At 38.6% G+C, this 27372-nt stretch overlaps 1 protein-coding gene across 2 annotated transcripts in view; it reads right to left on the bottom strand.

The window, feature by feature from the left end:
- The window catches only part of PPP3R1 (protein phosphatase 3 regulatory subunit B, alpha), a 38935-nt gene extending 11850 nt beyond the window's left edge, over positions 1-27085 (bottom strand). Inside the window, exons 1-2 of one of the 2 annotated variants that reach the window (XM_041477131.1) lie at positions 26829-27085; positions 3422-3461 (exon numbers count right to left, since the gene is read on the bottom strand). In XM_041477131.1, the coding sequence (XP_041333065.1) occupies positions 3422-3461; positions 26829-26831 (43 nt within the window). In that variant the 5' untranslated portion in view covers positions 26832-27085. Of the gene's footprint in view, positions 1-3421; positions 3462-26135; positions 26266-26828 lie in introns of those variants that run through there. The other variant, XM_041477132.1, reaches the window with a different exon arrangement.
- Positions 27086-27372: the final 287 nt, after the last annotated feature.

The following is a 27372-nucleotide window of genomic DNA, read 5'->3' as shown; positions in this document are numbered from 1 at the left end:
TTTTCAGATACTCTTAGAATACTGGCTCAAAGGTTTAACAAACAAAAGCCAGATCAGAGCATGGTCACAGAGAGCCCCATTTCCACAACTTTTCAAACATGAAATCATTATAGACAAGAATATTGCAAAGGTATTAGGAGAAAATTTGCAAATCAAACATGTTCTGAAATGAATTTGGAAAGTTTCCAGACTAATTTTCCCCCAGAAGAATGTATTGCAGAGTTCTCAAAATAAAACAGACCTTCAGCAAAACTTGCACCTCTACCTACAGCCTCATCTGATTCACGAATATAACGTTTCAGAGTAGCAACCACATCAGCCATTTCAGTTTTGGAGATCAGATTTCAAAAAGATGATACCCTTGAGAACACATTCAACCACTCATCTTGTATATGCTTACACACAGCTGGCCTAATCCTTTTCATGACTTCAGATGTGTCAATTACAATTTCCTAAATTAGGAAAGAGATACTAGTCTTCTTATCCTAAAATCCAAACACTCTACAAAAGAGTGTTTATATTAAAAATACTGTACTATAAACCATTCTTTACTCTATTACAAAATAGTCTTCTCTACATCTTTTTGCTAGGATACAATTTTCTTATGGACAATTTGACAGATTCTAGCTGACATCAAATTTTCAACATGGAAAGCAATAGTAGGTTTTCATTAATTTCTGGCACAGTACAGCTGAGAAACAAAACCAAACCACTTTAAGGAATTCAACAACACTAATTCACCCACTGAGAAGAACTAATGTTCTAAAATGAGAGGTTAAAAGAATATGCTAGACTATCTAATGGTGTGCATCCTCTCTGTGGTATCCTGAATTTGCTTCAAGTAACTGCCTACTTTAACAAAAAATCATTCTTATGAGACACCAAAGTAGGAACTGTAGCACCAAGCAGAGGTTATGACCCAATGCCTCCATGCAAACAGCACTAATACATTATTACTAATTGGCAATCTCCAAAAAGGTGAAAATTCAAAATCCGTATGTCCTAGATTGCAAGGCAATGTGTGTATTCTATTTGCCATCTGTTAGAGGTGTGGCAGTTATCTTCTGTTAATTGCGCAGTTTATCTCTTCCACAAACCAATCCTCCCTCCAGGGAGACATCTGCTGTTAATGAGCTATTGAGTGTCACTGCATGACTGATAGAAATTACAGCATCCTATTGGGAGATGCTCCGCCCAGAGGGAGGAGCCAAGCATTCCTAACTGGATATAATCTGAAATTTTTGGGACACCTTTCCACTGGATTCCCAGAGGAACAGCTGTCTTTTCCACTGGATCTTCAGAAGAAGACTACACCCATCTCCAGGATCACTGCTAAAACAGAACCACACCTGACTCTGCAGTTGGACTGCTACCAACACCCTGACCAACAGGGTGTCAGTACGTGTTCTGACTCTGTCAGTGTTGTTTTGTATTACTGCATTGTTTATTTTATTTTTTATTGTCTTCCCTAATAAAGAACTGTTATTCCTGCTCCCATATCTTTGCCTGAGAGCCCCTCTTAACTTCAAATTTATAACAATTAAGAGGGAGGGGGTTTACAGTTTCCTTCCTTAGCAGACACCCGTCTTTTCAAACCAAGACACCGTATCAGATGATCTTCAAAGACACTGTCTGGCCTTGCCTTGAAAACTTTAGATCTGTCAGTGACAATTTCTGGGAAGCAGCAGGAACGTTTAACACTTCAAGAACAATGTGAACATCTACTTGGCAAGCTTGCTTCCAGTCATGCAGCTGTGCACACCCGTGTCCAAAACCCCTGGCTTTCAGAATACTGAGGCACTCAGGATCTTTAAGCACAGCACTATCATTGCAGTGGCTGGGCCCATCCAAGCAAAGGGACAGTGATAACTCTATTTTCCTGGTGTGTTGAGACATGCTGCCCAGGGATACAGCCAACCTTCTGCTGTGAGAAAGGCCAGCAAAGCAAAACAACCTTTAGTCTTGCAAAACTTCATATTTAAACAACAACAGCCTCAACATATCATTTAACCACAGAATACTATGCAAAAAATCATCAATTTCTCTGCAATAAAAATGGGCAAAGAAGTTCAATAATAAACCTTCAGGCTGCCCATTGCTACCAATGAATATAGTTTGTCCTAGAATCAGCAGTTAAGGATGGCAACACACTGCTTACAACTCTGACATGACTAGCTAAAAAAAAATAGTTCTTCAGAAACCAGTTTGTCCATAACAAAACACTGACCAATGGAGCAGTAATGTAAGATTGAGATATATATATATATATATGATTCAGGAAGACACTACTGAAGTCTTCATCAAGTACAAAACTCCAACCATGTATTTGCATTTAACAAAATACACTGAGAGCATTACACAGCTATGCACTGCTGTGGATGATATTCCCAAGTGTTTGCAAACTTATGACTCAAATTGGAATCCAGGTAGATGTTCCTATTAGGCACAGAGGACTTGCAAATTCCCAGCTGAAGTCTCATTTCTCTGAAAAAACATATTTAGACAAAGATTTCTCCATAACCATTTATCTTCTATTACAGTTTGAGTTTCAAGAGCCATAGGCCATCACAAGCGCATGACAAGCACTGTGAAAGGAATCTAGAACACAGTCCCTCTCTTGAAGGGTTACCCTGTTTAAAAACAAGATCCAATTCACCCAAGACAAGGAATTTTATCAAGTGGCTCAGAAGACACATACACATGTCTACACGCGCTTTAGGGCTGAAGAAAATAATTGAATAGAAAAAGCAATTAAGAATAGGTACACTTAGCACAACACCACAAGGACACTTCACAAGACAACCCTTTCTTTGGTCAGCTTTAAGCGAAAAATACTTTGTCATTTTTACAGGGTAGACTAACCCCACGAGATGGAGCAATGAGTTTTATTCTCATGTGGCCAAAAGCAAGTAACACCAAGTGGGTTCTCACCTAACTGCTTGGCTGCAAACATACACAAGGGGAAAAAAGAGCTCATTTAGTCTCAACCTCTCCCTTCCTCTGAAGGCACGAAGCCAGTTTAAGCAATATACTTCACTCCTAACACAGCACAGACTGCACCATGACTGCTCCACAGCCCTGAGGAACTGGCACCAGGATTGATGGAAAAGCCCCACTGGTTGAACTACACTTCACCCTACAGACATCAAGACTATTGTAAGGTTTTTTTTAATATTGTAATGGAAGACTCAAAGAAAACCCTCAAACCTTTAAGTGATTTTTACTTTAAAGATGGACTGATTTTTGATTTTACAATCTAAAAGCAAAAGCTGTATTATTTCCAAAGGTAATTTTTAACCTTTTAATTTTATTCTTTTAGTTAGTATATAAACTGCATATCATACATGGAAACTGTACATATCAATTTCCAAACAAAATTGACTTCTGTAACAATACAGTGTAGCAATTAAAAAAAACTTACAGTGCGAGCACATTTCCAAAGGGTAGCTTGCCTCATTTCCCTGAAACACAACAAGAAAAAAAGAACAAAGTTGCAATTACTCCTAGATTAGCTTTAAGCAACTATTTAAATTTCAGCACTGTAAAAATCTCAGGAAATACAAGATACATTGTTATTTAAAAATATATATTTCAGACCCAACAATCATAGACAGTGTTTTATTTGAATATATCTATGTTGCCAAAACATACAAAGAAATATAAAACCATTAAGATGTCTCCTTAAATGACAATTTCCATGAAAATGTCAGTTCACATAATTATGACAAGAAATTCAATCCCGTATTCTAAACTCAGAAAAACAAACTCACTGCTTATATATTGAGGAAATGCTACTTTTCAAGTTAAAAATATTTAATTTCAAAACTTCGCAAAACCTGCTTTACCATTTTATTTCATAAGCAGAAACAGACGTGTACTTATAAACTCCGACGACAAATCTTATTCAATTTGCATAAGAAAACTGTTTTCTTCCCTGAACCACCTGCCCGTTCCCCCAAAAAAGGATTCACACAGCAAGAATTATGCAAAAGAAGAATTTTACATGACCAGAAACTCAGACATAATAGCTTTACATTTAAATATTTTTGTAATGTACTATGTTAGTATGTTCCTGCTTTGTAACTGAACGGAAAGTCAAACTAAGACTTTAAATCCTTGCTACACAACAACACAGTAATAGCACAAAAAACTTAAAACTTTGAGGGCATCAACAATGTAAATTTGCACTTATGGAAATCAGCATGAACTACTGCAGTAGGAACGCCAAAAAACACTTAAACTTGGTATTTTCCCCCAAATGCCTCGCTTTGAGCCAGAGATCACAATACGCACATGCTTAATGACTTTTCTGAATCCATTAGCAAAGGAGCAGCCAGATAACTGAAGAGATTCATAACCACATTCAAAACAAATGTTTTTAAGGGAGTGTATTACACCAGAAAACAAAACATATTTCAGATGAGTCTAAGATACTCTATTCAGCAGCAATTCTCTTATGGTGTAGAGCATAAAGGATTTCACAGCTGAGCACTTGCAAAGAAAGGCTCGTCAAAATGATACAAAATTGAACAGAGAGATTACTTGACAGAAGGGGGGAAAAAAAGGAAGAACTACATTTAGCCTAGAAGCTAAAATGTGACTGCATTTCCTAATTAGAGCAGAAAGGAGCAGAACAAACATCTCATGAATCTAAACATGTCCAAGAGAAGATGTGTCGTTGTTGTTGAGAGGAGTTGTTTGCATTTTTTATCTCAGGAACTTTTCACTTTGCTTATCATCCCCCACAATCCACAGGCTCTCTTGGTTCTTTAAAAAATGTTCATGCATTTGCTTTCTAAGTAGGGCAGCAAAAAGTACAGCCTTAATGTCTTCTCCAATGTGTACTCAGAGCAAGACAAAGAAGCAGAACAGAAAGGTAGATGAGGACCATCAGGCCATTAAAACTTCAAAAGTACATCAGGGATGTTCTTCAGACAAACTAACTGCACTGTGGCAGGGAATCCAGGAGAGCAGTACCACATGGAAAATACTGCATGGGACCAAATCAAAGTCTCAGGATAAACAGCAAAGACCAAAACAGGTAGCAAAAGGCTAGTGTATGCATATGAATATAAAAGGGTAGGGAATCTAAAATGGGAGAAAGCAGAATTTTGAAACAAGAAGAAACAGGAACCAGGGGATCCAGCTAGGCTGCTCAAGACACGAGGTCATGAAGAGGCAAGAAAAACACCAGACTGGAAGGCTGCAAATTAAAGGAGAAAGTTGAATTAAAACCAGTGCATTTATGTACATGCACACAAATATACAATCTTAACTACTACTGTTGTGGGCATTTACATCCTTGTTCTGGTCTTGGGAGAAAATTAATTTCTGGTACAGGCCACCAAAACCAATCTGCCTAAAGACACATAAAATGCTTCTGTAAACTGAGCAGGACAAAACAAAAAAAAATGGGGAGTAACTGTTTTCACTTCATGAATTGAGTAAGTGTAATGTTTATAAGGAGCCTTACTATGCATTTAGATGCACATGCTAAGTCATAAGTAAGTTATCTAAATGGAGTAGCCTAAAAAATATTTGGAAATCAGACAAAAAAGTGAATAAACTTCAGCTTAATTTTTCTTTGATACAGTTACTGCTAAAATAAAAGTGTTCAGAATACTTACCTATCCAGGACTGGATCTTGGACATCTAAAAAGGCAGAAAAATGTAGTAAATGACAATGTAAAAATTACAAGATTATTCAACATTTTCCATATAGTATTTAAGTAAAGTATTTTAAAAAGCAGTTACCTGCTATTGATGCGCTGAATATTCATCTTCACAGGAGAATCCAAAATTCTTGTAAGATTTCAAAGGACGTTGGTAGGGAGGGTGTTTTTCAGTACAAATAAACAACTGAATTACTCATGCCAAAATTCCTGTTTGCACTGCTGTGACTCGGACAAAGACAAAAATAGTGCTCTATACGAAAGCCTTGATCTTCAGACATTAACAGGAATTATTTGGTCTCAGGAGCAGGTATTTTTTATCATATTCCACAAGCAGCAGTACAAGAAGGTTGCTTACTTGTCCCCAAATACAATGAGAATGTGTATATGCTTTATAGACAGGAGATAAACCCTGAAACACAAGCACTAAGCAGGCTGAATACTCTTCTTGCTTAAGAAGGAAGGATTGTTTAACAGGCAGGTATTAAGTGAAATGGAGGGTCTAGAGCTATATCCACATTCATGTGCTCAAAAAAAAAGCAGGGAGCAAAGCACCCCTATGAGACATCATCAAGTATCAAGTAAACCCTCTAAGAAAAGGGAAAGAAACTGGATACACATTTTCATCTATACAGTTTTAATGCAAAGAATTACCTGATTTTAACAGCAGATGAGGAAGCATTCTAAAGAATGCTGAAAAATATTCTTTGTGATTGAGTGCACTAACAGAAAATTTGAGTTACTGAAAAAGATCATTATAATTATACACCTTATTCATCAAAATAACAGTTTATAGTTTTAAATTATACTAATCTATAAAGACCAAAGCCAGTGTAAAACTCCAAAGATGTAATTTCATCTCCAATAGAAAAGTTCATTTATACAAACACATCTGTAGAGTAACAAGGTTCTGACACAACATAAGACTGTCAATTTAAAAACCTCATTATAATAGTAGTGTTTCCTGCCAGATATATACTTAGCATACCTCACAAAAAGGCAGAGTATCTGCTTGTATACACTGCATCAGCACATTTAGATACCAGTGGCACATGGTTTGTTGAAGAAATGCATCTTTTACAGAGTCAACACTCCAAGAGAGATTTACTTGGCCCCTATACCCAGTGTAAAACATGCCTTCCCCAGCTGCATCTGGGTATCACTACAAGGCTGCTGGAACTCTGCTCTCTCTCAAGCTGCACCAGTAGAAAAAGAAGCTGAAATACTACAAATACTTTGAATACCCTTATCCTTTCAGAACAGTCTTGAAATTTTCTTAAATGCTGTTAAAAGGCTATGAGTTAATTCCTAGTTAAACAGGCACAAAATCATGACTTGTTGACAGAAATAATTACAGATAAAAGTCCAAAATCTGCTAACAGAAGGTTGACCCAATTCTGAATACTGCAGAAATGCCAGTTTCCTAGAGAAAAGTCAAAACACATCACTAAAGGAGCTGACATGACAAGTAATGTGTTTCTTTAAGAACAAAAATGGATCTTGCAATTTTCTACTAAGTATTCTTTTTCCTTTCAGCAGCTGTGCCTTTTTACTAGGTAAGAACAACCTCTTAGCGGACTTTAGTCATTATATCTTCTGTAAATTATATTTAAAAAAAAAATATTTCCTGATTTTTTTCCCTGTCAGCTATTTCAAATACTAATCATTCTTTCATCTTAAGATCAGTTTTGTACATGCTGCTCCAAGGTACAATAGTTGAGGCAATTATCTTGACAAGTTTCCTTTTAGTGAAAGACATGAAGATCTGTAGATAGAAAATAAAAAAGGAAATTAGCAATTAGCAAAATTAGTAACAGAATTTTAATTCTTATCTGCATTTGTTTATACAAAACAGCTTGTACACAGACATCATACTGCAAAGCAGTTCTTCAGCATATATTAGTAGAACACTGTTTCTAGGTCTAATTATGCATAACTTTTCTGCATGGTGTGCATCTTTTTGTAAATAGTTCAGAGAGTTAAATTAGAGCATCAGCCCTCAATTAGTTTTCTGCTTTTATAAAAGCAGAAAATGTGTTTAAATGTCAGCAGGCCACAATTTCATCCTAGGACTAATCTCAAATTTAGTTCTCCAAAGAGGGTGGGCGGTGTACGAGTCACTGCAAACGAAAATTAATCCCTGGACAGTTTAAAACATAAGGTTCTTTCCACAGCCAGGCAGTTAATTTAACAAGGGGCAAGAGTGGTCTCCTGATCTGTTTAGTACATGTACAGGAGTAGTTGTCCAAGATTTGCTATCTTCTGTAGCAGCATACAAAATCAATGTAAGATGTTCATCCTTGTAAATTGCCTTAAACATGCAAACCACCTTGTTACAGCACCAGCTGTTCCAGCTCTGCACTAGATGTTCCTGCATTTGTGTTGTTGATGCAAAGGCACCTCCTGGGGTGCTGGCAACACACTGTATGTTGTGCTTCTTTCATCTGCTCCTGTTCCTTCTACACTCCTAATTACCACTGTTAGCAAAAGCAAGAAACTTCAGCGGGCAAGTGAAAGAGTCCAAGCCATGTCAGCTGGGGACCAGATAATGCCTCATGCATAATGCCTCACCCCCTACCACAACTTAAAAGAATAGGAGTATTAAAGATGGAAGCAGCTGGCAGTTCACACTGAGGAAGAGCCTACACGTAAGACCCTTCTCCCTGTTCCACAAACACAGAAAATGCTTCTCTGTCTTTTCTCTTTCTTCTCCATACCACCAAAATTAACATTGATGACAATTACCTGTTGCAGAGAATTCTTCCTCCTCCTTCGAACTCATTTTCCATGTATTGTCACTTTCATAAAGCTTTAACATTGAAGAACTGCTTGGTGAAAAGAAGTTTGATTTGGTTGGGTGGTTTTTTTATGATCAATCTTTAAAAAGATTGATCAGTAAATTAGAAAAATTACTAGGGCTTTGGCTGTCAGAGGTTCGTATTCCTCATCAAAAAACAGCAGGCAAGTAGTCAAACTAAAAATGATGGTATGTGTTTTCAAGGCTCTAAAAACTCCTGCATGAATAGAACATGCCACATAGACACATCTACAGTGGTTTAAAATAAGTTTCACACAAAGCCCAGGAAGCTTTAAGCCACTTTAATATTTGAATTTCTGAATTAAATGTTGGTCACAAAAATATGCAAGATCTCACCTATTGTAATTTATACAGTTTTATAAGGAACTTAGAGAATTAAACATTAAAAGGAGTTTACCAGAGTGCAGATGAAAGACGTACACAAAGTTTCTGCAGACATCACAAAAAATATGGCTTAAAACAAGAAAAGCAAGAACAAGATTTCAGTGCAAAAAAGCAGCAAGAAAAATACTTTAATCGACCCTGTTCAGAAAGACTATGAATATACTTCTATTTGGCCTTTTTAGTTAAATTCTATGAGAAGAAAAAAAAAACCCTCAAAAACCCTTGAACAAACTACTCAACACAGTAACATTGTGGTCAGTCCAAGAGGAGTCTATGAATCAAGAAAAATCCATCACCGATTATCTTCTATTTAACAGGAATATCCAATTTATACACTGCAAAAGGAAACTTGTAAAGGAAATGTTATAGATCACCAGGGAATTTGGCATTTGTGTTTTGACTTGGAGTAATTAAGACACCTTTTAGGCTTTTTATTGCAGCAGTGAACAAATCTGCCTAAAATTTGAATATCCAAACAGAGTCACCTGAAAGCAAACCTTAACTGAAGAACTGGTAATAGCGCAGACTAACTGCCAAAATTTAGAAAATACCTTTTAAAGCAACTTGGTGACTTCTGTATTGTTTTAAGCTACTAAGTTGCTTGAAAGTATTCCAGGCAGAGTGCAACTCTCCTAAATAGTTCCTCCTTGAATTAGCAGTTCTCCAACACAAAACTTCTACTCAAAGAAAATAAATCCACCTCTGAGATTCTTACATTCATACTAATGTTGCGTTAGATTTTGCAATGCAAAAATTAAGTGAAGCCAAGAAATTAGAAGACATTGAATAAGAAGACTTGTAGAAGTTCAAGAAACTTAACAGCAGTGACACTTTCACTGCTGACCCCAAATTCTCAGCTTGTCTTCTAAGGTCATGTCCTAAAGAAGGAATTAAAGAAATACATAAAAATTCATGTGAGGTGACGCCCACCTCACATTCAATAAGACCAAAAATTAAACATCTCCTAGCAGTGAGCTAGACTACAGTTGCCAATCTTGCATTATGTTTTCAGGTCACCAACAAGTCCAGTCTATCCTGAAGCTAGGACACTATGACAGTGGTTTAAGATCCAAGACTTCCAAGCTGAATCCAGCTCAAATGACAATTCATTGAGCCTTGAGGACTACACTACAATTTTCACCACCTCAGCTCTGCTTGTGTTTCATTCATTGTTGTAACCAAAGCCCATGACATTTCATAGCTATTACTTTGGTTATCCAAAAATCCAACGTATTTTCTGGCACTGGACTGTCAAATCTGGGCATCTTGCTACCCTGTGGTGTGTGCCTACAGTCATCCACATGTGCAACAGAAAGAATTAGAGGGTACAAACGAGCAACAAATTCTCACAGGTTATACAGAAAAGTCATGGATTAAAGTAAAGTAAATAAATAAGGAAGGAAAAGACAGGAAAACAGAGAAGCAGCAATAATGCTGGTACCAGGTAAGTAGCACAGACAAGAAGTGTGACAGTAAAGGACTTAGGCATTCCATTGGTATGTAGGAGTTGCACTTCTCCCGAGTAAAACTTGCCATCAAAATCAGTAACTATTATTATGAACACATCTCTAATAGCTAGAACTAGCAACATATATTGAACTTACGGAATGGCACAAGTCATGAAAGAAATCTGTTTTGGTATTTGGTATTTCTTAACCAAATCAATCTTTCAATGGTCTGTATGGATGGATGAGCAAAAGAATGGATGAGTATCCAACACTTTTTCTTTAATTCTTTAGTCAACCAGCAACAAGATGCATATTGCAGCAATATATTACAGTTATTTTCTCCTGAACCCCTGAAGATATAGCTACAAAACCAAGCTGTGAAATTTATGAACTGACCTTAGATGTTGGTATTTAGATTATCTCGGGTGCAATCACACAGCGCATGCAGGACAACAAGAGCAAGCAGTGTCTCTGTCAGTCCCAGTCAGCCTGGGTTCTTGCAAGGCAGGCCCTGCTTGACCAAACTCATCTCCTTCTATTGCAACGTGTCCCACCGAGCAGATGAAGGCAAGGTTGTGGATGTCATCTACTGCACTTTAGGAAAGCCTTTGACACTTGTGTCCCACAGCATTCTCTTGGAGGAACTGTCTGTGCATGGCTCAGGTGGGCCAGGATTTCACTGGGTAAAAGAATTTCCTGGATGGCCAAGCCAAGAGCGGTGGTGAATGGCGTTGCATTCAGCTGGAGGCCGGTCACCAGCTCCCCAGGGGGCTCAGTTTTGGGGCAGGTCATATTTAATACTTTTGTCAATGATCTGGACAAGAGGATCGAGGGTACTCTCAGTCATTTTGCAGATGACACTATGGGAGTTGTGTTCTGCTGGAGGGTAAGAAGGCTCTGCAGGAGGGATCTGGACAGGCTGGATCAGTGGGCCAAGGCCAGTGGTATGAGTTCAACAAGGTGAAGTGCCAGGTCCTGCCCTGGGGTCAGAAGCCCAGACAGCACCACAGGCTGGGGGAAAAGTAGCTGGAAAGTGTTCCAGTGGAACATGACATCGTGGTGTTGACTGACAGCAGCTGAGCATGAGCCAGTGTGTGCCCAGGTGGCCAAGAAGGCCAATGGCATGCTGGCTGGATCAGGAATAGTGTGGCCAGCAGAACCAGGAAGCTCATTCTTTCCCTGTACTTGGCACTGGTGACACCTCAAAACCTATATCCAGTTCTGGGTCCCTCACTTCAAAAAGGACATTGAGGTTCTGGAGCAAGTCCACAGAAGGTTTGGAACCTAGGTCCCATGAGAAGCAGCTGAGGCAGCTGGGGATGTTTAGCTGGAGATAAAGGAGTTTCAGAGGGGACTTTACCTTGCTATTCATTTGGGATTAAAAAGAAATCTTACAATTACATTTAGTTCACACATTGCTGTGCAACCAATTTAAGGTTTCCTTTAAATAGGTAGAGGCAACTTCCATTCACTGGCAGGCACAATTTCAAAGAGACCACAACTATCTAGCATAATACATCCACAACTCCCTAGCATCTCTGTTACAATTCCAACCAGCAGTTTAAAACCAGTGAAGCAAGCCAGTCAACATATTGTTCCATTCCACCTTTAAGTCTGGAAACTTCCATTTAGATACATAAACTACTTTCTCCCCTACATCTGCAAATCATCATCCCTTGAAATTTTATAGTAACTTTTTGTGGATACATGAGATACATTTATTGTAAAGGTTACCAGAAATCTGATAAACAACTGAACTTGTATCAGTGCTCAGCTTTTATGTATGATCTTTAAGGGAAACCATAAAGGTACAAAAGACAGGTCTTACAGCTCTTGTTAATATTCTAACTCAATACCTCACCTGAATACTAATCAACAGCAAACATCAAGGAAGGCTGTAAGCATTCTATATAGAGAAAAGAGAGCATGTCAGGAAAAAAAAATCATAATACCACAAAACCAAACACAGCTTCTTTTAACTTACCTTGGAAAGAAGATTTCAAGTTTTAAATGTGTTAAAAAGCAGCCTAAACTTTTAATCCTGCCGCTAAATAAAATACTCTGTGACCTTCAGTACTGAAGGAACTAAAAAAAAGATTAATACCTAATTCTTCAACATATTTAAATTGCAGACATCAGAGATAATGAACCAAGGCAAAGGGGATTGGTGGATTTGGGATTACAGTAGAGATCAAGTCAGGTTAAAGCTGTTACAGCATTCTGGCATTGCTTCTTTCAAGTATGTCGAGTGTTATAATTCCCTTTGCCACAATAAAAAAAAGAAAATCTTATTTTAAAAATAAACAAAAAACCAAACAAAAACAAAACACCACCAACTTATTTTAAGTGGTGATTCCTTAGAAGACTCTCCTCTCTTGCATGTACATCAGGTTCTACCACATCACCTTTCTGGACATAGGAGGCAAGAAAGACTGTCCAAGTCTTAGGAAAAGCCCACAGTTTACTCCTTAGTCACCACCTAATCCAGTCATGTCTCTGTTCAAGCTTCATCAGTCATTTTAAGGGAAGCCACTTGTCCCCTGGCTGGCAGTTGGCCAGTGACTTCTGCTACGCTTTATTTAAATCCTTCACTGTCCACGGGTCTCCTCCAATGTGAGATATTAATGGCTTAAGGCCATCACAGTCAAGTAACTATTCTAGGATATCATAGGGAAGCCCTAAACCAATGAAGCACAAAGCAAAACCAACATAAGCAAAACCAAATCTGCCAAAGCCTCTACCAGAGAGAAAAAGGAATCAAGAGTGTAATTTATAATAGTGATGGCTCCTGTTGCCAAAGCCTCTACCAGAGAGAAAAAGGAATCAAGAGTGTAATTTATAAGAGGATTCAGCCTTCAATACACCATTTGGCTTTTTTAAGAGAAACATAACAATAAAAAGTGCATCTACTCAAATACGATAAAACCACTTTTTAAAATTTTCATGTTTTGAATTTCAAGTGTTCAGGACTGAAAAGCAATTATGAAGTCTGTACACTTAGAGCAGGGATTATATGATATATATTCGTATACATCAATCCCATAGCATTCCCTATCTGAACTCCATTACACTTGCTCAGCTTCCAGCAAAAATCTAGACTTACATGATCTTGAAGGTATGATTAAGTAGTTGGTTTAATCATAGATCTCTACATGCAGACGCAAACACTAATTACTCACCTGCAGTGTCTCCCAGAAAAAAAAGTAACCCAAGACAGAATGAGACATACAGACCCAGCAGAAACAACAAAGAGCAGTTTGCTAAACTGCTTAATAAGAAAGAATGACCAAAGATAAAACCAGTTTTACTGCAAAGTCCTTTTCCCGAATTTGGAGGACAAAAGAAGCCATGAGGTCAGAGCACAGACTGATAATATAATTTACTAGGTATGTATGCATTCCCCCAAATCATCTCACCAACTCTGATGTAGACATAATAAAAACCTAAAGGATAACTAGATTACTATAAACTTAACTCAATTGTCCCATCTATAATATGTGAGACTACTCACATTTTCTGTTCCATGTTATGATCTCCATAATAGAGCTTGCAGTATGTCAGATAGATAATAAAAAGTGCTAGAAATAAATATAGTGAGTTTTTAAAACTAGGTAAGGCAGAGAATAGATTGTGCCACATTTGGAAAACTAACAAATTAATCTTGTTATTTGAAGGAGAAAAGCAAAACCTCACATGTATGAGAAACCAGAGAAAACAGTAAGAGCTCTCACTGTAAAAACTTGTAAAAACATTGCAATCTGTAAATAAAACTTGAGAGAAAACAGTGACAGGAACAAAAATGTTACCTTTATGAGCTAAGGTACATTTCACAATTTCATTTTTGGCAGTTCCCAGCTGCTACTCTTTAGCAGCAACAACCCAATCTGCTTATCCAATCACTTCAAAGCTCACATTTCTTAAGCTTGCATCACTCTGAAAAATTCTCAGAACCTTGCAATTTTAAGTGCATAAATGAATAATGAACTTTCAAAAAGCCAAGGAAAGGAGTTTCCCAGAAGGATTCAGAAGCAACACAACCTTTAGTAGGGAAAGAATAAAATTCTGCCACCACTAAATGAAGTTCTGATGCAATTAAGAGTTCACAATGGTGTGAGAAATAACTGCTCACTCTGAATATTTAAAAAGGTTGATTAAACCTTGACAAAAATACAACAAAAGGACTATATAAGGAAAAATTTGCAGTGCTGGGAAATAGGAAGGTCTTGGGATTAACAGTTTGCTCCTCCACTGCTTCTGAAGGAGTCAGAGAAAAATTTACAAGATAGTAATTTATTGGTTCCACTAAGGTTAATATACTGGTTTCACCTACAAAACTTCTTTCTATGTTACAACACAAAGTGAAGTTTATTCAATTCCCTTAGCTAATGAGCAGACCATGGCAACTGGTCCCTTCGGGCTTTAAAGACACTCGCAGTAAAGTTAGTTTCTCAATCAATCCACCCCATGGCCCCATGTGCTGTTACATGGACTAACCCCACACCAGTCAAAATTAAACCAAGACCACACCGTGCAGAACGTTTGTGATCCAAGTACAAAACAAGGTAGAAAATGCAAACGACTGCAAAAGAACAGACACACCAATGACAAGTCACAAACAGCCGCCCTCCCCAACCTGAAACAAACCACAAATCTTTATGCATAACAAAAGCAGAGCTTCAGAGAGCATTTCAAAGAACGCAGCTTTGGAAGCATACAGTGCAAAAGCTTCTCTAAAGAGTATGGGAGAAAACATAAAATGGGACTGAAGACTTTATCAAGTGACTGATGTGTCCTGGGATTTTCAGAGTTAAGAGCCAAGATCTTAACAAAGAAATTACATTAACTTACATTTAACAAGATATTAAAGAGAAACAAAAAAAACAAAGCATATCACAACTGATCTTGTTTTTTGGGACAATGATGGATATAAACTGGATATCAGACACTTACAATCACCAATTTAATAGCTTCATTAGTAGGAAGGACTTTTTTCCCCTTTGTTGGTGAATATGAACACAGAAAATCAAAGCAACTGCAAAGAGTAAATTGCGTCATGTGACAGAACGACTTCAAATTTGGAAAACAAACACAGGAACAAAGGAACAAAACTTCATTCAAAACCTTAGGCCAAAACACAAAAGCATCACCAAGAACCTGGAGGAACTACAGAGTCCCACAGTTTTCACCAGAAATTAAGATTATACTCAAGCTGTTATTTAGCATATCACACTCTCTCAAATGAAGAAAAGACAGAACTACCCAGAAGAGTCAAAACACTCGTTTTTTGAAGGTAAAATACTTAGTAGGTAATTAAAGCTCTTTCAGCTTCTCTCCTGCTCCACAACAATTTAAAGATAAAACAAATTTTCCCTAGAAAACAGAGAAGGCTCCAAATTTCCACTCCAACACAAAGCAGTATCGACCTCATCACTGGCTGACCTACATATAAATAGGTACAGAACAATTACTTTACAAGAAGATATTAACTTGACCTAAAGCCATAATTGAAATATAATTTTCTATCTATATTCTCATGAGGCTGTTTTTAATAAGGCCAATTTAATTCTCAGCATTTCCAGCGATTACAAAATGAGAAAAACCAAACTAGGGTGCTTCAGCAAGTAGCTCTACAGACTAATCCCTGTAAAAACACTACCAAGTTAACTGGTATTTCAATATCCCTCCAAAATTAACAGTCAAAGACATAGACTCTGTAATACTTCCAAGTCAAGCACTCTTGCTGCTGGAATGATGAGGAGTGTGAAATACAGGCTTTCTTTTCTCTGCATTGTTTTTCAACCATGTCTAGTAGATTGTAGAAATCAGAGTCACTTAAGGTACAGGACTTGCTTGCAAATTGAAACTGCTTTTTGAGTAACCTTCAAAAACCCAAAGGCTATCAATATTTACAGAATGAGAAGTTACCTCTTAAAAGTATGAGTTGTGATACTCCAAATACAAGAAATGAGTAAATTAAAGGATGGCTCAGTCTGCTGAAGTTTCTGAACCTCTGGATTGGCTTGTACAAAGAAGACATTTAACTGCAAAAGCCTGAACTCTACAGGCAGGAAAAAACCCAATAACCATTAGATCAGTTTCATACTACTACACTTCAGCAATGCAACGAGCATTAGAAAGGAGCAAGAACACTTCTCTTTGCAGAAGATTTTTTCCAAAAAGCAGAAAAGGAGCTACAGCAGTCACAGAACCCCAAGCAAAGAAAGAAAAAAACCTCCTCCCTAATTTCTGCAAGAAATGGCTACAGATCCTTGTGCCTGATTAGGCTGAGACAAATATGAAAAATAAGAATTTAGCTAGAAATGAAATATAGCATGTTGCCCTCTGACATCAAGTGATGAACATACAAATTACTGTATTTGTTAATATATAATACTGTAACTAGTTGTATATATTCATTAATGTCATATAATTAATGCATTTCTTCCTCATGGAGCTAGCAAAGGTTCCTTGCCACAAACTGTTAACAAACTTGAGCAAGGAAAGCATGGAAGATCACTATTAGTTAGAAAATAAGTTTAGGTGGCCTTCTTTTTTTAAGAGAGTTTAGACAGTAGATTCACTGCAAGGGGTATTTATAAAGGGCAAAGAAAATAGCAAAGATACATTAACAGATTATACTGCATCATATAACAGTATTATGCTACTTAGTGTAAAAGACTCTACTGCAGTTCAACATAATTCCCTATTCACAGAACAGTGAGGTTAGAAACAGTCAAGAACAACATGACTTGCGCATCTTTCTCTACCAATTGATTTTCCTAAGTTTTTAGATTTCAACAGTGTATTCAGTCATGTGTTAACTGCAAAGGGAAAGGCTTTAGGAACAGTTGCACAGGTATTATAAATTAATCTGAAAAGGCCTGAAGCAAAACAACAAGATGATGCAGCTCTACTGCATACAACAGTTTAGTGCCAGTTTTAACAAACGCCCTTGAGCAGGGAAGTGTAAGTACCAATCCAGAAAGCATCAGTAATTCACAAGGCTCTACCACAAGGGGTTAGAACAGAGTCAGGAAAGTCAGCATCCAGCACTGCACAGAAACAGGCTGCACAAGTAGATGCTGTCACCAGCCTTTCTTCCCATGTGAGAAACTTATAAACAGTTCAATACCGCTTAGGAAATCAGAAAGGGAAATCTAAGTTTGAAAGGAGATAAACGTCTTACTGCCCAACGGCTGCCCAAGAAGAAGAGAGAAAGAGGAAACAGGATGATTGAAAGAAAGATCACAAAGCAGACCAAATGTCATTCAGGCTCCATCACAAAAGAGGCTGAAGAACATTGTGAAGAATTGTGAAAATGACACATACCTCAAAACAGAAAAGACAGTTCAAAAACAGGATTTTATTTCACAAACTGACATGAACAAAAAACAATCAAGGAGGCAAAGATGCAGAACTGAGCAAGATGTGCAAATCAAAGGAAGAAGCAGGTTGTGCTGAAGAGGAATTGTTGCATAGAAACAGAACCTGAAATATAAAGACTGTTTGTATTCTCAACCTGTTAGCACTAATCTAGTTTTGTCTTTTGCTTTTTCATTAAAGGAAAATAACTTTATCAGAACTTGCAGCTGTCAGCTAATAAAAGGAGACATTTTAACAAGTTTTGGTTTAGTATATGCTATTCAAGGATTCACAAAGAATAAAAATGAATAATATGGTTTGAAAACAGGCCCTACCAACACTATGATCCAAAACAGAGGGATGAAATCCACTATAATTATCAAGAAATTAACAAAACATTACACAGGTCTTTTTGGCATTACCAGCTTCCATTCTAAAATGAATACTTAATTTCCAGCACTTAAGAATTTTCCACAAATTAGAAATTGGTGTTCTGAAGATGCATTATAAATTTCCAAAGTCTTTCAATTATCACAGATTTCCCAAGAAAATGAAAGCAAAATAAAGCATAATAAAACACAAAACAAAAATCCAAACAAACAAACAAAAAACCACAACAAACCAACAACATAAATGTGTTCAATTAAGGTTTTCCCTGCTATGGAGTATTTGAAACCTTCAAACAAGTCTTATTTTTATGACATGTGTCATAGAGAAAGTACTATTTTTAATCATAACACTGAGGTGATGTCCATTCAGGAGTTTGTTATATTAAGTAATATTTAAATGCTATTTAGAAGAATATTTTAGGTTAAGTTCTTCAGGACAGGAGCTGGCTTATTTCTTACATACAGGTATGCAAATATTGAGTATCACTTTTCCACAAGCTAGTAATAGGGTACTCAAAGGATTAAATTAGAAGTCCAAACCAATTTCAGTAGCTTATAAACATTCGTGTCAAATGTTTGAGAATTATCCAAAATCTCATTACCAGAATAGTTCTAAGATATCCAAACTAAAGATTCACAGCACTTGCTAAAGATTGCTTAATCTTGACAGAACTCAAAGCTTATTAATTGCTGTAATTGACAATACAACCATAAACAGCTGTCCTGAAGAGCCATAAATTTTCTTAAGTGGTAAATGTACATAAAGTTGTAAATGTACGTAAAAACAAGCATAAGAGTACACACAAAGCAGCATTAGAAAAATTACTGTATTTATAGGGTCTACAGGTTCCAAAAGAAGTCCAGTAGATGCACCCCTGCAGAGCCCCAGGGACTTCCAGTAATAATTACCAGTTGCTCACAACCAAGAATCCAGTCCATGGCGCCATGCAAGGACTGACACAATTGTGCGTGCAATCACAACCTGTCCACAGAACCACAGGCCACCGTTTTCCTGCTATTCACCATGTTATCTCTTTATGTGCCACACTTTCAATAATTTGCAGTTTGCAAGCATTAAAGACAGTATATAATGCATATACATTTGCATACTAGTCTGTAATACAAACTGCAAATCAAAGAACACTTTAATTTTAAGCAAAGTGTTTTAGCAGCTCTTTGTTAAACACTGGATAACAAGGTTTGACTTGACACAACACTTAAAGCACTGCACAGATGCTACACATTATCTCTGAGAAAGTAGATAAAACTACTAGTAAAACCCATCCTGTCTTTAAAACCAATTTTTCTGGAATCTTTAGTTGTTCTCCCCCCTGCTATAGAGAAGTACACTATTACTACCTCATTATATAAAAATGCCTACATCTAAACCCACCATCTTCTCATTCTGCTCCTTTTTAGACCCCTTTACTCACATTACTTGTTTTCTCACCACAAAAGGGCATCTGGCCACCTTTTAACTCACCACCCCATTTTTCAAGGCCTCTCAAAAGAGAATTTTTCAGAAGTGACCTTTAGCAAAACTCAGCTGCACCAACACTGGAACTGCACTATAACATTCAAGAGTACACAAGATTCAAACTTACTAACCGCTCATATTTTACAAATTACGTTTATCTGATTTTTCAATGCATTGTCTGAAAACAAACAAACAACAACAAAAAAACCCTAACACCAGTGGTACTTACTGCAAATGCCTTAATCTTATTAATAAAATAAGCAGTATTTTGAATAAAATATTTTAGGAAAACTAACACTGCTTTTATAAGAATCACTGGAAAAATTTCTTAAATGGCAAACAGGTATTTTACTTTATACCTCTGAGAAGAAAAGTTATTAAGAGTGCCAAGATAGTCTACTTTAGTCAAATATAAAAATCAAGTCTATTTATTCATCTCACATTTTTATTACTGCTGCTTAGAAGTTCTCCTATTTATCACAGATTTTTTCTAGACTTGCTAGCAGATCTACATGCAATCAAGCTTTAATCTAAAAAAAAAAAAATCTGTGAAGTCTCACTTCAGCATTATCAACAAAACTGACCCATGACTGCTCAAGTACCACAGTGCTAAGCCTGTCAGCAGTGGCTCAATACTAAATTAAACTTCCCAAGGGAACATCTTATATACACAAGACTGAAAACTGTTCAGTCATCATGCCTACTTTAAAGTACATGAGTTCTCCTTCACAAACTCAGGCCTGAAGCACAGCCATGGAGTTTATTGAAAAAGAAACCCAACAACAAACCAAACCAAACAACTCCTTTTAAAGTCCTCTCTGCTAGCCATAGTGTCATTCAGCAGAGGAAATTCCAGTGACTTTTTTCAACTTCAGTGATGCTATTCAGAACCTACACAGTCAGCAGTGAAACAACAGTTGGTTTTGTCCTTTACCACTTACTACAAAAAAACCTCAAAGCATCTGATAAATGCATACAGAGGAGATACTCACAGGGTAACAACAGAGAAGAGGTAGAAAGAGAGTCCTGTAGTTTCCAGCTGATGAAAATAAGGGGTAAAAAAATCTCTATATTTGTCACAAATACATCAGAGGAAGAAAAAGTTCCATAGCATTTAAAGACGATACTAGGATTGTAGTCTAGTGGGAATCAACAGCTGAATCCACTTTTCCAGTAGCTTGGTTTCTTTCCAGAACATATCAACCCTGGGCTTCATTTCTGGGCTTCCTATCTGTTGTCCCATTCCTTACTCTCCTGCCCCTCCCAAATTCTGACTGAATTGCTTCCGTAAACATCTTACTACATTTCTTAAATTCCTACCTTACCTAAGTAGGGAACTATTGTAACTTTAAGCTGACTCAAGCTCCAGTTCTGCGCCTTAAGTTTGCTTAAAAATCTTCATCAACACAGACTTCACAAATATTCATTGACACAACCTATTTACAGCTCAAAAGCCAAGATTTTTATTGGCAGTTCATAAGAAATGCTGCCTTTAATCCAACACATTTAACTGGTTTCCAAGACTTCTTTAATGCAGTTAAGGATTATTTATATTACTAGATTTCTTCCTTAATTGTGGAAGGGAGTATCAACAGCAGGGCCAAATGACTGTCAAGTTACAAGCGAGTCAGATATAGTCTCCAGCTTATTTTGTATCATCAACACAGTTTTGCCCAAACAGTTAAAGTGCTTGTAGCAACATATAAAACACTGTCTATATGGGAAAAGCCTAATAAAGTATAGCTATCAAATTAAAATTTGCAAGCTACACAAAATGTCAAAATTAAGAAGAAATGATGCTCCAGAAATTACTTCACTTGAAAGATGGGGATTTTATTCTTAGACACACCTGAAATTTTAAAAAAAACCAACTCTCCACAGACTTCTGCCACTCAAATTATATATAGAAGACCTGAATAGAAAGACAAGACATAATTTAAGCTAAGCCCTCGTTAAAATCATCTCAATATTACTAAATACATTATTTCATCCAGTGACCAAAAAAATCTAGCTACATCATTGCATTGCATGCACAAATTGTATGCACAAATTCTACACCAAGCAGAACATACTGCTTCTAGTCCTGGACTCTCCCAGAAAACCTGAACTGGTATATCAAAAGATTTATCTATTACAGATTAAAAGATGTTGGTGCATGTCCAAGACTTTCCCACTTTGTTCAGCACATCAAGGCAATCTCTGTAGCTGATCTTTCTGACACTGCTGGTGTCAAGATTACTTGAGGCCGCTGACAACTAAGAAACAGAGTAGCTTTTGCAAGATATTAAAGGCCTATCTCCAGCTCTAATCTCTAAAAGCAGTCACTTTAAGCAGCGAAAATTCTGTTACATAGGTGCTGGAAGAAGGCAGCCAGTAACTACTGAACACCATCACACGCCCTAAGCCAAACTGACAATGCACAGCACATTTTCTAGCGGCTGCATTTTAACTCCAAACCGCAAGACCCCTAAATTTGTAACAGTTAATTTTATTTAAACGCATTTCTTTTCAAAGCTACAAACACACATTGCCAGTACCACATACTAATGTTAACTTCTAAAAAATAACAAGGACCAAGGATAAGTTTATTACCCTGCCATGACCTCGACCTTTTCCATTTGCAGAACAAGGGCAATATTTACCAGCTTCACAAGAACACAGCAAGTTAAATTCTTAAACTCAAGTCTTTGGGAAAGAAAGAACATATTTAAGTAATTGATATAATCATATCAGCCAATAAAATTCCAACTGTTTCAGGAGTTCCAACTTTTCTATATTTTAATTAACACAGGCCAGCGAGTGAAACAAGATGCTTATTTTCTAATGGTATCCTGCTCAGAGGTTCCAGCTGCGTAACCTTTAAGCACAAGCACTTTTTACTCCTCTTTTGATGCCAACATATTCCTGTCATCATTCCTTCCCCACCACCTCAATTTACTTCCCCATCCTCGCAGTGCTCACTCCTCCAGCAGCAGAAGACTTGGATCATGACAAGGACATCACACAGTAGCACCTTCTCTGTTTCTGCTGATTATTGCCAAGAAATAACATGTAGAAAGTATGGAAACAGCCAGTCCCCTTTACCCCCATGATCCTTTTGTAAGGAACACATAGGAACAAACAAGGTCAGGAAAACATACAGTCCAGAAGAACACAATAGAAAACTGGAAAATGTGCCACTGTATGAATTGGCTGCCAATGAACAAAGAATTGTTCTAATTTTTTACTATTTTTTCTCCCAATTACAACTTGACAAATTATATTACACAGAGAAGGGAAAACAGGTGTGGCAAGGAAGAGGAGGGGCAAGGAAATCGAGAGCACACTGCTTTCAAGAAGTCACATATTAGCTCACATAACAAAAAAATGTTTTTCCATGAAAATTTTTCATCATCAATCATTTCATATAGTTAAACCAAAGTCTTTAGAATCACGGAATCAGTTAGGTTGGAAAAGACCTCTGAGATCACTGAATCCAACCTAAAGAACTTTATGCTCAACTACCATTCAGATTTAAAATGTTTTGAGAGGATACAGATTTTTAGATGTGTAGTGAAACACATCTAAATACAGGCAGCAAAAAGAGGGAGGTAAAGCAAAACATTTCTTCAAACTAGAAAATAAAAATCATAGCAATGCTGAAAAATCTTATGCAAGACTAATTTATGAATTCAGTAGAAGAACACTATTAAGCACACCTACAATTAAAAAAAGCTATTTCTTCTGTAATACTGCCAGGTAAGCACCAATTCAGCACCCAGATTACGGGGCTGGACTATCTCTTTAGAAGAAAAGGCTGAGAGAGCCAGGACCTAATCAATGTGTACCAGTATCTGAAGGGAGGGTTCCAGAAGGATGACCAGGCTCTGCGTGGTAGTGCCAAGCAGTAGGCAGAAGCTGATGCACAGAAGTTTCACCCGAAAACAAGGACAAATTTTTTACTGTGTAGCAACCCTGCACTGGAACAGATTACCCAGAGTCTCCGTCCCTGGAGATATTTCAGAACCATCTGGGCACAATCCTGCGCAACACGCTCCAGGACGACCCTGCTTGAGCAGGGAGGCTGAACCAGGTGACCCACTGTGGCACCTTCCATCCAACCTGACCCATTCTGCGAGGAGGTAGAAGCAGAAAAAGAGAAATGGTTTGGCATAAAAATGTGCACTTCTGCCTCACCTCGTTTCCTCAGAAATACCAGAATTACTGAATTCTCTTTTTCTGGCACTGATAGACAGAAGATAATCCCATCTACTTTAAGATATGAACAAACCCCACAATGTAGGTGTTATTAATCCACTCCCTTAAAATTTTCCTTTCACCTGCTAAGCCAGATACCTTAGGTGATGAATATACTGAAGCTTCTGAGGTATGCCCACCACAAACTATTTTTCCTTCAACTACTCAACTGTCATTCTCCCTATTGTTAAATTAATAGTTAAACCATACAAAAACAGAATTCTAATTCTACCACAGGAATAGTGAAAAAATATAATTACTTTTTTAAAAAGTCTTCTTCCCTCTCCACCAACAGGCTCTTATCTTCCTGTTTAGGAAAAACTAGCTTTTTGTTCAGCTAATAACCAAAAGCATGTAACACCTCCCTGCTAAATAGTAAAGAATTGTTTAAGATGGTCTTCTGGGGTTGTTTTTTTGTTTTATTGCAAAAAAAGAAGAACTGTTTAAGAGGTTCTTTACTCCAGTAATTTAGAACCAGTGTTAGATCACTTCCAGCTGGAGAAAATGCACCAGAGGCACTAGTATTCAAGTGAAGTGAGTCAAAACAACTGAATAAGAGACTAGTTAAGATGGATGCATGATATAATATGTTTTGGGTGATTTCTGTAGAATTCTGGGGCTTCTGTACTACATCTATGAAGAACTGGATATGAACCAGAACACAGACCATCCCGAGAAGACAGAATTTATCTAAAACTAAGATCATTCAATACCTTTATCTGTGCTGTTTACTTTTTCCTAGAAAACACTACTCATAGGAAAAACTTGCTAAGTCAACTCTGACAAAAATAGCTTATCAACATTACTTCCAGCATTATGTAATGGACCCGTCATCATATGCTCTGACAGATTATTTTAGAACTGGCTACACCTAAACATCCAGAAGAACATTCTTTGACTCACTAGATGTTTTTGTTTTATCTTAAGCTACCTACTACAAACACAACAATACATTCACCTCTTTTTTCACCATTACTGTCAGCTCTCTCATTCTGCAAGAACTTAAAAAATACTTGTTCTAGACTGTGAAAAAGGAATTTCTCTAATATCATAAGGGTTGAAACAAGATGTACTCCATTAAAACTGAACTCTTTCAATGATAACATCCCCTGATTAATGACAAAAAAAAAAGCAACCTAAATTAAATGCTGGGTGTGTTTGGTTTTTTTGTTTTTTTTTTGTTGTTAATGTATAGTTTTATATTGATTTTCAGACTGAAAGGCGTCTAAGATCAGATGGTACCAGTGTAGTGATATAGCTACAGTAGTGCTGTGCTTACTTGAGAAAACAAGCACCTTTACTGGCAGAGATAACATTCATAATACCTTTTTTCCCCAGTATATGCATTTCCACATTGCAATGCATCATACACAAACACTATTCAGGAAGCAATGAACTAATGATCAACACGATTACACCATCAAAAGATCATAGGAAAGCTTTAATTACAACAAAATGAATAAAAAAATAATCAAAGGTAATAATACATGAAAGTTAAGTTCGTTAAAGGTCACTGACGCGCACATGGGCATCATAGTTCAATAATATTTCTGTTATATATGCATATATGTTAGTCTATTACATCTGGCAGGTCTCTGAGAACAAAATTTTCACGGAAGATCCAACTACTGGCAAGATGAGCACAACTGTTGTGTGGAAAATGATCACTGTTCATGATGATCTATACGTTAAAAGTAATTACCAGTACTGCAACCATGGCATAAGTGATAATAATTTCTTTAAGCCTCAAATTCATTAATACCTTTTTCTCAAAATATGAACTTTTCTTTCCCACCCCAGCCTTGATGTGCTCCCAGCCGAAACCAAAGCTTTATACACTTCAAAGCACTTCTCCAAATGTACATCTATTAAAGTGTACACACAAAACCAGTCTGAGCATGGCACATTAGTTTCTGCCACAACTTTATTTTTTAAAGGAAAGACTGCAATGCCTGCTTAAAAACAAAAGGAAACCCATTTTTAACTTCCAGGCCCTGTGAGGTCTAATGTGCAATGTGATAACCAGCTGGCCTCGCTCTGAAAGGGTTAAAAACAACAACAAAAAAATTTAAACTACTTGTATTTCTCCAGCGGTAAAACCAAAATATTGCCAAGTCTTCCCGCAGCCAGGCCACTGGATAATTTAGGCTAAAAGAAATGTTTATTAAAAAACAGGGCGTTGATTTCTTGGCAGCGGTGAAAAGCAGGAGACACCCCTAGTGTCGACGTAAAATACTACAGGACTCCATACTGTATCTCCAGGTTAATTTTCCGGCAGAAAAAAGGAAATTTAAACCCGTCATGACTGAAAAAACAGAGCGACTCTCGCACACACACACACACACACACCTGGCCACGGGGCACTCCCGCAGCCTCAGACCCCGAGCACCCATCCCGTGTGAAGCGTCGGCTTTCCGCCCCAGCCCGGGCACAGCGCACATTATCCCGTCCACCGGGCTACGTGCATTACAGCTTTCCGGTCCGCATACGAACAGCACAGCGCTACTGCTGCTGCACCGGGGGCGGGGGGAGAACCCCGCGGAGCTGCGAAACAACCCCCGCACGGCAGCGCCGCCGAAATCGCCGGGGTTTCGTTCGGAAAAGGCTCCGGGGGCCGATGGTGCCTCCGTGGAGCAGACGAGGCGCAGCACGGGCGACGCGAATCCCCGGACCGCGGGGAGGGTCGGGCGGGGGTGAGGTGAGAGAGCGCTGGCGAAGGGAAGGGCCGAGCCCGACAAGCGCTGCCAAGGCGGTGGAGGGAGGAGGCGGAGAGCCAGCGGGGTTCCGTGGGCGGCGGAGGAGAGCGGGGGATGCGCCCGCCGCCGGGGAGAGCCGGGAAGGAAGCCCAAAGAGGAGCTCGCCCGCGGGAGGACGTGGACGGCCCGGGGGCGGGAGGAGCCGGGTCAGGGGCAGGGCAGCGCCGAGGCGGAGCGGTGGTGGGGCCGCGGGGGTGGGGGACACGGCCCGGTCTGGAATATTCCAGCGGGGCGGGAGCGGGGAGGGGGGAAGAGCTAGGGAGGGGAAGCGAGGGAGGGTCCTCACCATGGCGGCGGGTGGGCGTCAGGCGTCTCCCCCGCAGATGAATCCGCCGACCCCGGCCTCGCTGTGCGTTGTCCGGCGTCGCCGCCGCCGTTGCCAGTCCCAGTCCGCTGCCGATCCCGCCGCCGATCCCGCTCCCGTCACTGCGGCAAAGGCTCCGCTGACCCGCGCACCGAGGGAGCGAGCGAGCGAGGGAGGGAGGGGGCGCGAGCGGCGCTGGCGCGGGGCGGAGGGGGCGGGGCTCTCACATCCGGGTACTCCGCTGCGCCGGGGGGCGGGGCGAGGTCGTGACATCATCGGCGGGGGGGGGAGGGGGGAGCGTGAAATGGCGGTGGGGCGGCTGCGGGGCTGTCAGGGGCGGAAGTGATTTTTGAGATCATTACGTGCAGCCGTCAGCTCGGCGTTGCTTCTACTCTAACCTCAAAACCACTAAACTACATCACCCAGCTCTAAGTCCAGGCGCCTCTTAAACACCTCCAGGGTTGGTGACTCCACCACTTCCGTCGGCAGTGCATTCCAATGTCTGGCCACCAGACCAGTTCAAAAA

The sequence above is a fragment of the Pyrgilauda ruficollis genome, unplaced genomic scaffold, assembly GCF_017590135.1.
Source record: "Pyrgilauda ruficollis isolate IOZ18807 unplaced genomic scaffold, ASM1759013v1 scaffold4, whole genome shotgun sequence".
In the NCBI taxonomy this organism is placed as follows: domain Eukaryota; kingdom Metazoa; phylum Chordata; class Aves; order Passeriformes; family Passeridae; genus Pyrgilauda; species Pyrgilauda ruficollis.
This window is presented reverse-complemented; position numbering and strand designations above follow the sequence as displayed.